This window comes from Morone saxatilis, unplaced genomic scaffold (assembly GCF_004916995.1).
Source record: "Morone saxatilis isolate NCDOM2014 unplaced genomic scaffold, NCSU_SB_2.0 Contig5, whole genome shotgun sequence".
Taxonomy (NCBI): Eukaryota; Metazoa; Chordata; class Actinopteri; family Moronidae; genus Morone; species Morone saxatilis.
In genome coordinates this window covers 10,773,748-10,791,817 of record NW_023340095.1, presented here as the reverse complement: position 1 = coordinate 10,791,817, position 18,070 = coordinate 10,773,748, and the positions used below count along the sequence as shown (strand labels likewise).

The following is an 18,070-nucleotide window of genomic DNA, read 5'->3' as shown; positions in this document are numbered from 1 at the left end:
ATGAATAAATAAAAGCATAAATACATACATACATACATACATGTAGTCCCTTAGATATAAGTTATGAGAACTTGGAAGCTTTGAATGTAATCTAGAAAGAGAAGTGGTAATACAAGTTGCAAATAAATGTGTGAGTAAACACAAATAAAAGCTAGACCCACAGATCTATACCACAATTTGTACAGAAATTATGTCAGTGATAAATGCATTATCATATCCACAAGCATATACTAACAAATAAATGTTACATATATACATTGCATTTAAAATGGTTCTTCTTTATATTAAAGGTCCAGAATGAACCATTTTTATGTACAGACACAGCGGATCACCTTCCATGCAGTAGAGGGTGAAGCAAGGAAGGTGCCATTTGCAAATACGCCGCTAGATACCGCTAAATCCTACACACTGGACTTTTAATACTTAATTCATGAAGTTGGTCAAGTTGAAATGGCTACATAGCTGGCTGATAAAAACACTCATACACCGTATTTTAGAACATTTATAAGAAAAACAAAAATTCTCATTAATATTTCACATGTATTGTAGTTTTACACAACAAATGAAACCAATCCATATGCAGATTTTATCATTTGTAAATCAATTAAAAGAAAGAAAAAAAATTTAATTATAAAATAAAATGATAAAATAACATACACTTAAAATTCTAATAAAAATATTTTTTGTTTCTATCTCATGAAACTGCATTGCTGCTTTTATTGGGACTCTGCAGTAATCAGCCATTTATTCAGTTTGCAGAACTACTGATCATGAAGCAAAATCACAATGAACTCAGTTCATGGCCATCTTTTTATTCTATGCTGCCAAGGTAATGCATTAGCCACACAAATAACTGGCCATTTCTTTGTTGCCCCGGTTTCTCATATAGAAAAATTATTAGGTCCTGCTGGGCTCATAGGTTGTGTTGCTTGCAGTTTGAGCACATAGATTCCTAAACTTTGTTATAGTTAGTTTGAAAATAGCAGACGTACACATTGACACCATAACATGGCAGAGGTTGGACAGTTTTTTTTTTTTGTTGGTAACATTCACCTACCTGGCTGGAGTATGATGCTTTATTGCAATCAATACCAAAAGGTTAAAGGAGCCTAAGGAGGTGGTATAGGTTGCTCTTCTTTTATGTACCTCACTTCATACTATAGGCCCAACCTTTTGATCAAATCCACCTGGTGATTTAGGCTGTATGGCTGTGTGTGTGTATATAGTATAAGTTGTGTGCTTTTATTCAGTGCTTTTGGTATGGGGTCAGGTGGGGTCTGCATTATTGGTGCTGTTTTCTAGCTTAGCTACATTCTTATATGTCTGGTTTCAATGCCATCTTTCATCCTGTTTGAATGTCATGGCAAATACAGGGAATCATGTGCAAAAAGCTCTTTCTGAGGTACTTTGTCCTTGACATCTTTAAATGTTATGTAGTGCAGACACCAATTTACTGCATTATGGGAATAGAGGGGATTCTTGATGTTTATGGTGGGCATTTGTCATGTTTATTTCATACTGTAGTATTATCAACCCTGTCTTATTTGAATCAGCCTCCTCATTCTCTGATCCTCACCAACACCATCTCAAGCACACACACTAATGTCTTTCACACTCCCTCTCTCTCTGAATCTTGCCCGTTGCATTCCCATGTCACCACATTCATCTATGACCTTGTACAGAGGGGATGGAGAATGAGACAGCTTGAGCAAGGGGAAAAGTGACAGGAGTGGTTACCACATAGTGCTACTCTGAAGGCACTTCACCACAGCATTCCAAGTCACCTCTGTAAACCTCTAACATTAAAAGTTCATGTATGCAAAATGTAAATGGCATGAAGGAGATAGCCACTTTCCAAATCTCTTGCCCATCATCTACTGTACATTGAAGAATAACAGACTTTGATCAATGAGGTTAGTTGCAGCTCTTTCAAAGTTACTGTCTTTCCCTCTGAAAGGACTCAGATAAGACTGTGCTTTGTGCAGTTGGCCATGCACTTTATGTCCATGCCCTCACTATAGGGAGCATTGTTTTTTTTCTTTTGTTTTTTTTCTTGTTATATTAAAGTGTAGATAGAGTGGAAAACAATCATTGACACAGGTATTTTTGCTGAAAGAACAATCTTGGAGATACACATTGGAAAAGTAAGACTTGATGCAGGTTTTGCTATCCTGTCTGAACATGTTTTTATTGTAATAGTACTTACAAGAAGTTTGGCATTACTAGTCTTCACACAGTCAACAGTTGATTATTCTCTAAGGTTAAACTCAGTGATTTACTCTTCTATGTTCGGTGTCTACTTGTGATCAAAAGGCAGCTTTTTCTCTGTTTACACGTTGCTTCTCTTATGCGCCACTGGTGCCCAACTAGCATAAAAACTTACTGTCTGTAAAGTATTGGTACTGGAAATTGTTTACACCTCGCAGCTGTGATATTGACTCTCTACATTCCTTTATTATATTATTTCTGTATATACTCATTTACTGAAGCCTTCTCTGTTAAGACAGGAGTCCTTCTAAAACAACATATCTTTTTAATGATCTTACAATTAAATGTAGGTTAATCCCACCCTGATTTTTCTTTCTTAATTCCCATCAGAAGGAATACAAATAGTATAGATAGGTCAGAGCTACATTAAATTAAACTGGGCATAATATATGGCAGGATGTTCAAATTAATTGTTATTTCTTAGTTTTCATTTGTTCTCCAGTTTACAGACATATTTTTATCTTGTTCTCATAGTAATGTTATAATAAGGACAGCCTTACTTGTACACAAATTCTTCAAATGAAGCAGCCATATGAACAAAAAAAAAAATAAGAAAAAATTGTCTTCTGTTAGCCCTCCTTGTGAGTGAGGAGTTACTTGAAAATCCAAATCATTGCTATTGATTCAGATTGCGGGAATGTTTTTTGTAAATTTTGAAAATGCGTGTGCTAAATGTCTATTTTTCTGCTGAAATGTTAATGCAACTAGTTTTGTGAACTTCTGTGTGTTTTTTAAGTTTAAAAATGTTTACAAAAATGTAAAAGACTGGGTTCAGGTGAATTGTATTTTTTAAAAAATAATATATGAAAGGTGTATATTTTGGCACTGAATATTGAAATTATCCTGAAATTTGTGCCGATTGATCATCTCTGACATTGATAACAACTTTCTGATGTGAGGGCTCTCAGGTATTTGCATAGGTTGTGTATTTTTGCGTCCTAAAATATGTGATTTATTTATCAAAAAAGTAATTTCTCATGACTTAAATCAGTCCAACACTGAATGTGGTAAAGGAAGTTGGAGGATTGTTCAGCCCTGTTTTTGACATCAGTGACATTACATGAAGACACACTGCTGTGAAGAAAACAATGTATATTTTTAAGGCATGGGTTTCTCTCTATTAAAGAAATGATTTTGCCTCCTTGGCTGTTTTGTGAACTTTGAAACAGGAAGTCAGACATATTGTTATATACTTTTCTTCAAAACATGCAAACTGTATCTTACATGCAATTAAAAGATTTTATTGTGAGAACAAAATACATTGCTTGAGTCTTGTGAAAAACATGCAAGGTCATGAAACTGAAAAAAGGTTTGAACATGTCTAGAGAAGTCACTTCTCTGCCACTGTTTAGATTTGAACATGAACACAAAGGGGAAATCCAGTCATAGTAGAATTTAAATGATGTTATTCCAGTGGTTTTGCACAGTAAAGTCGAAATCCACAGACAGACGAGGATCAGGAATGGATAAGATCATCTTGCTGAATTATTGACCGAAATTAGATCCTAGTGTGTTTTATTTGAATGAACAAATTATTTTATTGAAAGATTTTAGAAAATGTGTTTTTATTAGCCCAGCCCCTGTCATCCTATACTCAACTTTACAGTGTAATTTACTAGACCACAGTCTGTCTTTCTGCTGTTCAGCTTAATGGCAGACTTGTTCAAATTCACCAGCTGCTCTGTACAATATCATAAAAAACATAAAATGTGTGAAGTCTATTTTAGGGCAACATTTCCATTTAAACCTTAATGGGCCAATTTCCTGGAATTGAATTGTGGAAAGAAACAGATGATTAGAGTGAAACAATTAAGCCCTGATTGTAAAGCACTAGAGTCATGCGGACAGTTTTGCTGATAGAGCAAGCTGGTGTTCATTTTATTTAAGGTAGGACAACAATCAGTCATGTGTCCTACTGCTGACACGGAACGGAGCCATTCAATTAGATTTCACTTTCTAAACACTTATTCATTTATTTAGCCTAATGAAAAACAGATAGATGTAAAAAAATGTATTTATGCAAACAATGACTAATATGTAATTTATTGTCTGAATTTGGGAAAAATTAAAATGAATTAATAAAACAAAATGTCAGAAATTGGCGGCTTCAGTTGTAGTACAAGTAAGTCTTTGGTTTATGCAAAACTCCTTTTTCTATTGGTAAAATCTCTCTCTACAACAGAAATCATTTTTAAAAATGTCGAGTGCATCCAGACCGTCTACACCATCCTGTACAGCCTAAGTGCTTTGCTGTAGTTTGCAATGTAATGACTGGTGTTTGTTCCTCTCCAGTCTTTGTCTATGAACAGGTGGGCGCTGAAGCCTCTAAATGTCAGAGCAGCCTTCTTCACCCCCTTACTTCTTTAATCTGTGTAAAGCACACACACTCACACACATGCACAGAGCAAACATACAAAATCAAAGCTGCCTGAAGGCGGTAGCAAAACTGAGAAGTGTAAAGCCTGAACAGACCCCAAACTGTATCTTTTCATCTTCAAATTCTTCTATTTACCTGCCTGTCAGTTGATTGTTTGTTCCCATCTAGAACATATCTCTGTTTGACTCATACTTTAAACACGGGAGTGATACACCTGCCCTCACTTTGCGGTACTCCTCTGGCAGAAAGCATTCCACGTATTGTGTAAAAAAAATTATAATTTAAAAACTAAATTAAAAAAAAGATTCTTGCATTCATTTTGATGTATTATTAACATTTTGTAATATAACTTTTGTCTTGAGTTAAGAAACATGAACGTTTTCATTGATAATGCAAAGGAATTGAGAACTAAACAAAACTTAAAACTGAACTGTTAATAGTCAGTGTTTACTTGGCACAGAGACTAGACATTGCTCTTTGTGGGAAAGTCAACTATTAGAGTAATATATTTCCCTATTGCTGAGTGGTAAATCACCACCTCATTAAACAATCTCCGTGTCAACTGCAGCTTGTGATTCAGGTGAGGATGTGATGCACTGTAGACGATCTTAAACACTACCCTCAATAATGAATGGCGAAGGACTGTCTGCTAAAGATTGTTAAAGAAATTATTGCTGCATGAAATAACACTTAATGAAGTACTTAACAGTTCAGAATACACCAAAACTTTTTTAAAATATGTTATTGGTTGGTCAGCCAAATCATAAGCGATTCACCATTTCAGTGTGAAGTGAAGGGTGATCCATTATTTGACACAATAATAATTAACTGATTATTTTAAAATGTTAAGGGTCTGGGGTCAGAGATCTGGAAAAAAAAAAACGTTGCAGCAGTGTTGTATTGTTGAACCCTCGGTGAAGATGAACCTGCTGGAATTACCACAATTTCTCACGTCTGATCTGCAGCAGACTGAATGGGTTTTGCTCTTCCTTTCCTACTTTCAGTCTGAAAATTAGGGCAGTGTTGTTTTTTGGATGCTGGATGCACTAATTATTATGGCACATAAAGTCACTCTTGTGTAATATTTTGAACTGTTCAGAACCTCGTGACACTCTCTGCACGCTTTGTTTTTCTGCATTATACACATGAGAATCACTGTTTGTGTAACCTGGAGGGGTTTTTTTTATTAGAAAGAAATAAAGTATTATGCAGATATAGCCTCTCTGGACAAAGAATTCAGCCCGAGTGCTGCTTTTTTTTTCTCCTCGGGCCAGAGAGCTATGGCAGCTTTGTGGTCTCTGGTTATGAGACTTCCTCTGTCGGGTCCTACTGTCCATACCTCTTCTTCCGCAGGTCCTCTTAGACAATACGAGCTGTCTAGAAGTGTCAAAAGCATTGGAAACTACTGCCATCCACACCTACGTGCACAGACACACTTTACACACTCAGATTAACACGAAAACACACCTCATAGTGGCCCTGGAGTCTGTGTACTGGATGAATGTAACGAACATTCATCCAGTACACAGCATCTCAAGAGTAAACCCGGATGAGAAAAATACTGGGGACAAATATGGCTGGGTGAAAAAGCATTAGTTTCCTTAGTTGCAACACAACTGATTATTATGCACACATCTCTCAAAAATGATGTACGGTCTTTAAGTTAAAGATAACAGCATGGATTGGAGCATTTTATAGTCAGTGTTGCGTTTGTCTAAGTGGTGAAGCCTGTCCTCTGGGTTTCAAGTTACACTGCAGGTAGCAGTTCCAGCTCTTTTTCAGCCGAGTGTGAATCCACATCAAGGTTGTGCAATCGCCCGGTGACAAGTCCTATTCCTGTTTTTCCTGCCAGGTAGTGGTGGATGTTTGGACTGGCCCTTAAAACTTCACACACACAGCAGAGACATGCATGCACACACACACACGCACACCGACACACACCCAGTTTGTTTCTGTTACACACCCATATTTTAGAAGTTTTTGCTTGTTGAAGCACTGTAGAATGTTGTACCAGATACAGTGGCTTTGTTAAGTGTTTGCATTGCTTGTTTTTGATGCAATGTGAGAACCTGGGAAAAGATTAATGTAATTCAGTGACTGATTGGTGTAATGCCTCTGTTAAAACATTGGAGGTAAGGTAGTAGAAGGGGTAGTGTTGAGAATCTATGGGGAATACTGTGTGGGTGGTTATCTGTGCCTCTGTGGCTCTTACTACTATGTCTTCCCACCAGTGGCAGGGCTGTTATGTTAGCAATGCCAGGTCCTTGAAATATTTTTAGTTTGTGCTAATCAACAGATAAAAAAACAGATGAAGTTGGGGAGTTGTTTGCAGTTATCTGGAAATAAAGCTGCTAGTGTAGATTTTTGAGGCCAAGCTGTTGACACCCTGTGCACAGACGCTATAATGTTGGTGGGGGCTTGGTGACATTGCAAAGGCCTCTGGGTAATGTTGGGCTGTTTTGTGGTTGGCTTAAAAAGAGCGATATTCATGTGGGGAGGAAGTGACTGTGGGGGAACTTCCACTTTCCTTCCTCTACTTTACCCGCGTTGTGCAGCCATGTCTAGTGGTGGGGGTTGGGGGGGACTGTGGCGTGAACAACATATACAAAGAGATGCACAAGTGAAGAGAGGCATTTAAGACAAAAACAATAATGTACAGCTGCATCTGACCCCAGAAAAGACAGTGGGGAAGTCAGAATAAGAGCAAAACTAGCTAAAGAGAGCAAAGGCAGCGAGGCTAAGTTGGGAAAGTAACCAAGAAAGGACATTAGCACACACATCAGATGCTTCTTGGTAAGTCAGACTGAGAGAATGGGAAGGAAAAGATAGAAACAATAATAGAGAAACTGAGAGAGAGCGGGAGAGAGAGAGAGAGAGAGAGAGAGAGGGATGAACGCATCTGATACAGGAAGAAAGAGAACGTGACATAAAGAGAGAAAGTGGGGTTTTGTAGAGCAGTGCACACACCTGCTGATCAGCTTGAACTGTGAAAATGTACTGGGAAGCGAGACACAGTTTTTAGGGCTGTCATATAGCAGACTGCCACGGTTTACTGTAGGAACCTGACATTGGGATGTGGGGATACATGCACTGGTGGTTTGACATAAATGGATACACAGCTGCAATGAGCCGAACTGAAAACAGGAAACAAATGTGAGCACAAAACCTTTTTTTTTTTTTTAAAGAGAAGGAAGTTTCATCAATTCAGCACCGCAATCAGCCTCATCTGAATGTCAGACTGAGAAGCATATATGATCACTGTAATTTCCAAAAATAGATTGGCCTGGATTTTCAGTGGGACTGTGAGAAAGCTGCTAATTCCTCGGAAGAGTATATTATACGTTTTTTGGGGGGTGGGACCTGACAAAAGGGGTCCACAAAAGGAGTCATGTTCAAAATGATCACAAGTGATTTAAAGGGCAAGCACACATACTGTAAACCAAAGTGCAAAAGTAAATGTCAGCCTTTTAAGTTTATTCCATTTGCATCACATTCACTGCTGCATGTGGGCCGGGGAGACACAGTGTGTTGGCCCCTCCCTGTGTTTTTCTGCACTTTATCATCAGTCAACATTACATCAGACTACTTTCACTGCACCACCATAACACTTCTTGATACTACATTACCTTTTGTGATGACATGTTTTTTGACAGAACAATAACACTCAAACTGAAATCCGTTTTTGATTTATGGCACCTTTGTGTTCTACTTTGTAGTCAACGTGTGTTTTACTGTCTGCAAGGTATCAACACTGGGTTTCTGTGCAATGATGCTGACGAGTTGTCAGTGAGTCTGAAAGGTCTTGCATTACTGTACTTCTCAGAAAAGGCTGGGACAATGCTGTTACTCAAACAGAAGTGTTGTCACTGCTGGTAATCATGTAATTGTGATGTCAGTGATTTCACCAAATGAAAGACGGCTGTAAAAAAAAAAAGAAAAATATCTCTGTGCTGAAAGATTTTTAAAAAGTGTAGTGTTTTTTTTCCTGTTTATAAAGCTGTTATTTTCTCAAAAGTATAAATTAGCACCATGTCAAGGTAAAATTGGCTACGGTTAAGGTTAGAGGAGTTGTAGAAGTTTGCAGAAATAACAGCATTAATCACGCAACTCAACTGTAATTACAGTAGTTCTTGCTGTTTTTAATTAATTGCTGTTTTTTTTAGTAGAGGAACTTCTATCTAGACTCTGACAATCAGTATTTCACGCATTCAGCTTACCTTGCAGCTCAGGGAAAAGGGAGAAAGGAAGTAAAGAATAAAACAGTTGGTGCAAGTGTTTTTGGCACGCTTCTCACCTTTTGTTTTTCAAATGTCAGCACATTCTTTTGTGGTTGCAGGCTCTTGGGTCAAGAGAACAGTGGAGAAGACTCAAGATGGAAAGACTGAGACACTTCTAACCCGTGCAGAGGCCTCCCTGACTGGGCTGGAATAAATAGTGCACTGTAGCATTGTTAATTGCAATAGTCTTTATTATTTGGTAGGTTAGACGGTTGTAAATCATTCTCTGCATCCTTTAATTATTATTGCATTATTCAAATCCACCATTTACTGTCATCCCTCAGTGAGGTTAACCAAGGTCACCTTAACACTATGCATGGCTCTTGTTATCACCGTTTTCTGAGACTGGAATAATTCTCTAACAAGACACGATTACAAGGGCTGAGAGAAGTTGAACTGCAACAGACAAGTAATTTATACTTCAGCTTATATACTGTTCTCCATTCTCAAGTTAAAATGCATCTTTAATTATATTAATCACTGTGACAGAACATCTAACAGGCATTGTGTCAACGGGAATTATGTCTTAGCTCTACACCGGCTTTATGAAAAAGAGTGACTTAATGGCTACAGTGATGTGATTCGTAAGGCAAGTATTTCTTTAGACCCGACACTCGGGCTGTGTGGCCGTGAAAATATGCTGGAGATTTTTATCTGAAACCAATTTATGATGATGATGTCATTTATCGCTGTGTTGTTGGTGAAACTGGTTTAAAAATCATGCCAATGCTTATTTCTCACATCCTTTGTGTTCGATTATAGAACATGTGGCCTGTTTATGTAAATTCAAAACCCGCACAAACTTGTGACTTGTGTCTGACGCTGAGTTGTTGTCAAATGCATGTTGGTTCCACTGGGAAAGTCACCATCTGAAAAAGCCTATACATTTGAATTAAATTCACATGCAGGTACTTAAACCAATCCAAAAGAACTTCTCTGCTCTTACCTGTTCAGTAGAGAGCTTGGCTTTTACATTTCATGCTGAATGATTTCACAAGAACAAAAGATACTGTAAAGCCGATTTATTTATGGAACTATTTCACATGAGCAGCCATGTATTCATCCACTGTACGAGATCAAGATCTATACTGTACACTATCTCCTAACAGCTTTACTTGGAAACAGGAAAAGGAAGGACTATTTGTTAATTATGTCTGGTGTCAACTTCATACAACACAAAACTGCAAAATGTTTTAAAATGTCACTTTTTTTTTACTGAAAATCTTACTTTTAAAATATTTAAAAATATTTGTTGCCTACGACACGTTGTGTTAACTAAAGTTAGAAGGAAACTGTACTTTACACATACTGTATTTGTGAATTATTGTGGATTTTTTTAGCATGATCCCTCTCAATAGGAAGAGTTGACTGTTGTAAAGCTTTGGGATGGATCAGGATTTCTTATGTGGGCATTATCTCACTTACACTCCATTTGTTTTTTTCTCTGTCTCTATACACCCACGGCACAAGAAACACATGCAAAAACACATACAAGACATTATAACCACTTTTTTTTGCAGTAACTGGACCATTGGATAGTCACCATATTGAACTCCAGACCTGTTCTCTTACTGCCATCCAGTGGTGACTTGTTGCAATAAAATATGAGGCGTCAAATATATCATCTTTCCTTTTTTTAATCTAAAAATATTATATTCATGATTTAAATTATTATTTTTTCTTTATAATTCAAATACAGATACTGAATTTTCCAATTCTATTCTATTCTTTTCTATTCTATTCTATGTATCTGTCTGTCTGTCTGTCTCTGGAGTCTGTAACGGACATAAAGACACCTCTCCAACAGTGATAATGACACTTCTGATGACACCTCCATCCTGTAGATGGCAGCAGTGTAAAGGAAACCTGATTTTTCCTCCCATTCCTATCAACCTAATAGTGCAGTTGCAAAGCCCATTTCAGACAGACATTAATAACTGGAGAAACGTCCTCTCTCTGCCTCATCCTCAGGTCTCACTTGACATGACTGGCCTCATTTGAACTTTTGACCAGCCTGTAATTTGCAATGTAAGCCATCCAATTTACATCACCTTCACAACGGCGCATGCTAACGATTATTCATCACTGCAGTGCAGGCTTCAGAGAGAGAGAGAGAGAGAGAGAGAGAGAGAGAGAGAGAGGAGAGAATTAGTGTGTGTGCGTGATGTTGCAGATGGTATGGTAACACTGTAGAAAGACTACTAGCTCATAAAGGGACAGGATTGTAGAAACAAAAATACACATCCGTGCATACCACCTTTGAGTAAATCCATACACACAAGGGCACACTGGACTTTTACTTTTTCAATAATCTCCAACTTGAAAGCTTTGAAAAAGAAAAAGCAACAAATTAAAAAAAAGTAGAAAACATGGTCCATACAGTCACACACTGCTGCGTAAAGAGCACTGACTGCATCTGAGCTACAGAGGCATTAGTGCTGCAGGCATTCATTTGACTGATAAGAATGTTTCAAGTCTGGTGTCACTTCAGTGTATCAACAAACATATGAACTCTTGCCCTGGAGTTTCTCTCTCACAAAAAACAAGATGCATCACTCTCATCCTAAAAGTGATCTGGTGGTTTAGGGAGGTTTTGAGCAATTCCATCACAACCCACAGCAGAATTAGTCCGCTCCACTCAGTGGACAGTGAGCATTTGTCAGCAAACTCTGCAGTGAGATGCGACTCAATGGCAGTCAACGTTTCCCCTAATGGGAAACAATTACACACTCAGTGGCTTCTTCAGTGACTTCTGATGAGACTCATTCACTGAGGAAATGGCCACGTAATCATGTGTGTGTAATGCGCTAACGCTGCTTATTGCTCACTGAGTCAGGCTCATGCAGAGCTAGTCAGAGTTTCAGTTAAATCTTTAGCCACCACATGAGTCTACTGAGAGGAAAAATATGAAGGGAAATAGCTATAAGTGTACAACACGTTCACTCAGAGAGATACATCTATTGTGGTGGACCTGCCACTTTAAATGTGTCCACACAAACAAGTCTCCCGCAAAGCCAAATAATTCCTGTTGCTTCCTCTTTCTCAGGGGAGTGACTATGTGAATAAATTACACTGGGAAATAGGCACTTTTTATGATTCATACCCAGTTGGATTACTGCACTGATGTAAACATTCAAAAAATTCTCCTCCGTGGAAGCATTTGGCTTGTTTTCTAAGCTTTACAGATAGATTCTGCCATTTTCACAAAAACTGGTTCAGCTGTCTTTAAACTAGGACTAACACTGTTTAAGGGTGTTGCTCTTAAGTTAAAATCAACCTTGTAGTTATCCTTCAGCACAAAGTCTGATCTCACGAATTAGATTTCTTTTTCACATATTCATACAGTATATTGAATAGATTTTTTGCAATGCTTAAGTTCTTGCAAACTGCTGCAAAATGACAATGGTGTGATTATTATGAACCAATCACAATGTCTGTAAATGCTTATCTTATAAAACATCAATGACTGATACTGATATTGACATATATATGATGGAATGTTACCGCGCAAGGATTTCATGCCTGAACCTATGCAACAAGTTTAATGCCATGTAATCCTGGGGGCAATTAATCACCTCATTGTGGCTGTTGATAACAAAGTTATCTATCATCAGCAGTTACAATTATTTTTGAGATAATTAAATCTACTGTGTATAAAACACTACCCATCTTAGTGCTGCCATCTCCACTGATCTGCATTTTGAATCCCTCTATGATAAACTAATCTTCTGATGTGAATCACAAAGCTTACAGCTTCCTGATCCACCCATGAGAATTCAGAGTTTGTTGTACAAATATTCTCATTTAGGCTCCGTTACGCAAGATTTCCTGGTTTGCATGATGATTACTGATGCTGCATATATCATGTTAGTTATGCATATAAAGCTGATGTAAATAGTATGCAAAAGTATCACTTGTTATGGCTTCGATTCAAGCCAAAGGCAAGTTCCAAAGTGGTGGTCTAAAGTATTTGTTGGCAAGTTATTCAGAAACCGGTAAATTCTAATGAACCTACCCAATGTTTATAATGTTGCTCATCAAGGACAAGCATATAGGACAATCACATAGGATTATCCCAATAGGTAAAACCAGTGCATCAATTTATTTAACTCTTTTAATTTTTTTAACTTTAAAAAACCCAGAAACCAAGAAAATGGTACTTCATGAAAACAAAATCGAATTATTGGTCAAACATATTTATATTTTGTGCATGTGAGCATACTGATATAACATATAACACTCTGTGTAAAAAGACTGAAATACTCAAAAGTGTTGTGATAGTCTTTTAGCTCTTTGGTTGCCTTCCTCAGACTACTTCAGCATTATCTATTCAACAAACCATTTTGTTTTGACAATAACAAATGGCTCTAAGTTTTTGCAGCCCCAACATCTCAGAAATAGAAATATATATATATATATATATTTAAAGAAGTATTCATCTTCTTTCTCCCTTATAGTTTGGAAAGATGGGAGCACACAGAGATATGGAAGAAGACCTGTGGTGCTATCTGCCTTCAGAACGTCTTTTGTTTAGATGCATATGACTTAAATGTTGCTTTTGTCCTGCTCAGAAATAAGCAATTTAGTACTGAGTGCTGTACTTCATGTGTTTGCTGTTAAGAAATCCTACTCTTACATAACATAACTTGAATGACACTGTAGAACCCCATGCAGACAGAGGCAGGCAGATTCAAGATTTAGTTTATTGTAATTTCCTTTTATCTGCATACATAAAAACAACAAAATGCTCTCCCTCCCAGGCCACAGCAGTGCTACAAGACAGTATAAAATATATGTCTAAATGAGTACATACTGTTTTTCTCCTCATTTTCTCCAGAGCCATGTAACATATGCCCAAGGACCAGCATGTCCTTTGTTTGTCTTCAGCTTTTCTGCAATTAACACATTTTTTCTGCTTTTCTACTGTCTGACTGTAGAAAATGTCTCCTAGCTGCTGTAGCCTTCAAACACGGTTTGATTATTTCCCAGGAATACTCTCATTCAACATAAAAGTAGAATAAAATCTCTGAAAAAGAATAAAGAAATGATTAACGAAAAGTCTAAGTTGACTAACAAGCAAATTCTCTGTATAGGACACGTATTTAAATCCTAAACTTCCTTCATCTCTGCAACATGTGGCTGGGACAGTTTATCATACTGAAGGTTTATCTAAGTGTGGGGGAGAAGTGCTTTGCTGCAGGGAGAGATTGCCTTTATACTTGCACGGCACCAACAGAGCAAAACAATGTGCCGCATGATAAAAAATTGCTTCATAACTCTCACATTGTGTGTCTGGCATCATTATGAGGCACAATAGCCTCTGGAGGGCCCCGACTTTTATTGGCGTGCCTCTTGCAGCAGCAAAGTCTCATCCATTAAACAAATCAGGGGGTTATGTATTAGATTAGCTGTACAGCAGGCACCGGGGAACGCCTTGAAGAACACATGAAACCTCGTCTCATTCCCTCTCATAATCCCCTGGAATAAATTACCTAATTGACAGCATTAGGGTGATACTGTCAGAAGGTGCCTCTTAAAGCGAAATGTATAATGAAAATACACAACGTTGCTAAATTGCATTTTTGGTATTAAAAATGATAAACGGCAGCCATTTGGGGCATATTTAGAGCGAAGCCTCTCCTCGTAGCATGTTGCCAGATCTCATTTTTCCATATTTCTTAATAAATTTGTGGTGTCAGTGATATTAAAAGCTCATTTCTGCTGAGGAATATTTAATAAAGCGGCTGTGTGATAGGAAGCCAATGTCACACAGAGAGTCATGAAACTAGTTGGTGGCAGCTTGGATGGCCCACCCCCCACTGTGTCACTCTGCTGGTCCCATGACCTATGAGGTGAGAAATGGACTGCCCCCCACTGGCGAAGGGTCAATACTGCAGCAAAGGTTCAAGAAGTGCCCCTCACAGTTCAGTGCACTATTCATTTTGCAACCAAGCTGAAAACAACAGAGCCTTTTGACTTTCTTCAAAGTGAAAACTGTCTGCATCCCATTTTCTTAAAGTGTTGCGTACACTTGGCTCAGGGAAGTTTAGCTCACTGTTCCAGGATCAAAAAAAGCACCGGGCCAGGCAGTGGGTGTGTGTGTGGGCACTGGGCGAGCGGTATGCCTCCCTATTAGAAGCAAACACAAGCCTTGAGTGATTTCTGGGGAGAAGTGACCTGTTTATAGGATGTTTATGGACTTGAGTAGATTATTGCTCGGGCATATACTTTGATGTAATGGAAAATTAAAAGGAAGGTAAACTGCCTCCTCCAGTCATAATAAAGCTAATAACCACTTTCAGAAGAGCATAAATATCACCATTTGTCCCTAAAAAGACCCCACTATGATAAAACAGTCTTACAGTTGACAGTGTATGTTATGGTGGAGAGTCTTCTGTGTTTCAGCTTATATAGTGGCTTAATTATCAAAAGTTGAAGGTAAAAAGCAATTATTTTACCCTTTTACGTGAATAAATAAATTGAACTAACTAACCCAAAATATATTGAAGTGAATGAATCTGATAAATAGATACAATATCTATTGTATTTTATTTATTTTCCTTACTGATTAACCAAGTCTAATACAAACATTAAAAGTATTGTATGCCCTTTCGGACTCTGGTTGCACTTGTGTGTGTCCCTGTGTTTGTGTGGAGAGAACATGGGGTGGGGGGACAGTCAGAGTGCATGATTTCTGTCCAGATGTGTGGACATACTGTAACTCCGGGAGGTCTTCACCCTTCTCCAAAGTGTGAAAGTATAGGAAACAGCTGTTTCAGAAAGTAATAACCTTTTGTCACATTGTTTCCTATGCTCCCATTATCTTAGTTATTTTTACGCCACTACAAAGACACAGCTTTCAAACTATTACAAATACCTCAGTGAGCACAATAATATCACTATCTAAACGTTCTATTTGACTTTTATTTGTGTCATTTACACTGAGCCACCCCTGGGGGAAATGATTACCCTGGATATGGAGAGATATTGCCAACAGTAATGCATGCTGATAGCTGAGGAAAATGGAAATCTTTGCTCAAGATGCAGCGAGAAAAAAAGGGTTTTGGTTTATAATTTTGCTGTCAAAATGTCTTCTCTTCCTTGCCTGATCATGTTTTACCACAGTCTTATAAAATGAAGCAACTTTAGATAGGAGGAATAAATATTTAGAGTCACCGGATCAAAAGCAAAAAGACAATTTAATTCTCTATAAACCAGATAATAATATAATAAAATCTACTCTAGCTCTAGGCACTCTCACTACCCTCCCAAAGTACAGTGCTGACAGTTCAGTTCAGTACTAAATCAACAACGCTTCCAATATGAGACTATATATTATCAGATATGGATAAGACCTTCAAAAGCGCATGGGGCAGCCACCTATAAGTGATACTCAGCTCTATTTCACCCATTACACCTATAAATCCTTCTAACAGCATTTATCTTTACTGTGTTCAGTGTGACAGGTGCAACGGAGCCGACGCACAAATTCACGGGGTTTTGGCATCTTGTGTCAACCAATAGCAGCGCGTATGCAGTTGTGTCTGGCGGGGTTTAGGGTGATCGTCGGGCACCTGTGCCAATCACAGAGTCCTGTAGGAGGAGTTCAGGGGCTCGGAGGTGTGTCTGAAGATTACGAGTCTACAGCTGCATACTGTATCCAAGTCGGGGAGTAATGGCATGAGTACTGCTTTATAGTGTTTAGACAAGCTTTACAGTGCGCGCGTTGGAAACTAATATTCGACTATTTTGCCTTCACGTCAGTCACAAATTAGACCTGCAGGCGCGGAGGGGCGAGGCGGAGGACATCTCGGACAAACTGTAAACTTAGTCAAAAGCGACTTAAGTCCCCAAACTCACAGGCTGAACAGGCTTCAAGCGCAAACGAGTCATCCTTTCTGGCTGTTTCAAGGAAGGATACGCTGCTGGACATGTGAATTTAAAAGGAGATACTTGCCAAGCACAACAATGAAACCAACGACTGCCCCGTGTTGCTTCGGCTTTCTCCTGACTTGCCTCTTGTTCGGGTCGAGCTCTTCGCAATCAGGTGAGTGAGAGGCATCCGTCTGTTCACCCGGTGCGCAGTTTTTTGTATATCAGTGGAGCAGGTCGGCGCGCACTGAGCGCAGTGGCACAACTATCTAGACAGCATACTTTTCCATTGCTGTTGTTCTTTTTGCGCATGTAACAATGGTGTTTGTGCTTGGCAGATAAATTCCGCACCTCCTGCTGTCATTTTCACTGTCATGCCAGCATCCAAATGTTAAAGACACGTCAAAATCACAGCCTAACGTAGAGAGCGCTGTGTTACTGAAACACAGGTGTTGGGTTTGAGCAGATGGCAGGTTGTAGCAGGACATGTTTGTTGTGATATTGCTGAATGAGTCCAAGCGAGTGACATGCTCTGTCTTCTTTGTGCACAGAGCGGCACTGTTAACTTTGGAGGGAGAGGGGAGCATTTAATGTCCATCACACGTGTCCTTTTGACAAAGTGTGGACAAACGCAGACGAGTGACAGCCTCGCTGTACAACAGGCTACTGTGCTCTTGTCTTCCCTCCTGTGGATAGACAGGCTGTCTGATGCACGACTATGTTTCAGAAGTTCCTTCTTGACTCTGTTCCTTCTTCCCCTCCAGACTAGTTTTTCCCTAAATAACAATTATAGTATGGGTAACAAGCTGCGACGTCTGCATCATGTTTTCATGTATTTGAAATATGGGTTTGTAGGACATCGGGTTGGATAGTTGTACCCTTTTTTACGCGTTGTCATTGCAAGGGCACCCATTTGATCAAACTATTTTAAGTTGTAAGTCCTGCAGGGACATTGGAAACAATATACTGTGTTTTTGAGCTGATCTGTGTAACTCACCTGCGCAAAGGGCGATAACAATGGTGAACATTCATACATATGCATTCTGTAATCTGGATAAAAGCAAAGCGGATTACCGTGAAATTACATTATTCCTCATTTTATAGTGAGCCCCCCCCCCCGGGGGGATCATGTGGACCACAGTTTGACAGTGAGCGTTGTAGCGCACAGCACTTTCACACTGGCAGTGGCAGTACCGTTTGTACAGTGCAGCGGCGCTCTTTACGCACAGGCAAGTATAGTTGAGCGAGTGACCGTGTGTGTTTGTGTGTTTGTGTG

The 18,070-nt window shown here is 38.7% G+C and overlaps 2 protein-coding genes across 2 annotated transcripts in view; both read left to right on the top strand.

Moving 5' to 3' along the window:
- Positions 1–3,518, top strand: part of ikzf2 (IKAROS family zinc finger 2) — a gene marked incomplete in the record, with an annotated part of 24,257 nt that extends 20,739 nt beyond the window's left edge. The window contains 1 exon segment of the mRNA XM_035677204.1: positions 1–3,518.
- A 13,109-nt stretch (positions 3,519–16,627) lies between these two features.
- erbb4b (erb-b2 receptor tyrosine kinase 4b) overlaps positions 16,628–18,070 on the top strand; it is a 293,042-nt gene continuing 291,599 nt past the window's right edge. The window contains 1 exon segment of the mRNA XM_035677324.1: positions 16,628–16,969. Within this exon segment, the coding sequence (XP_035533217.1) occupies positions 16,891–16,969 (79 nt within the window). The 5' untranslated portion in view covers positions 16,628–16,890.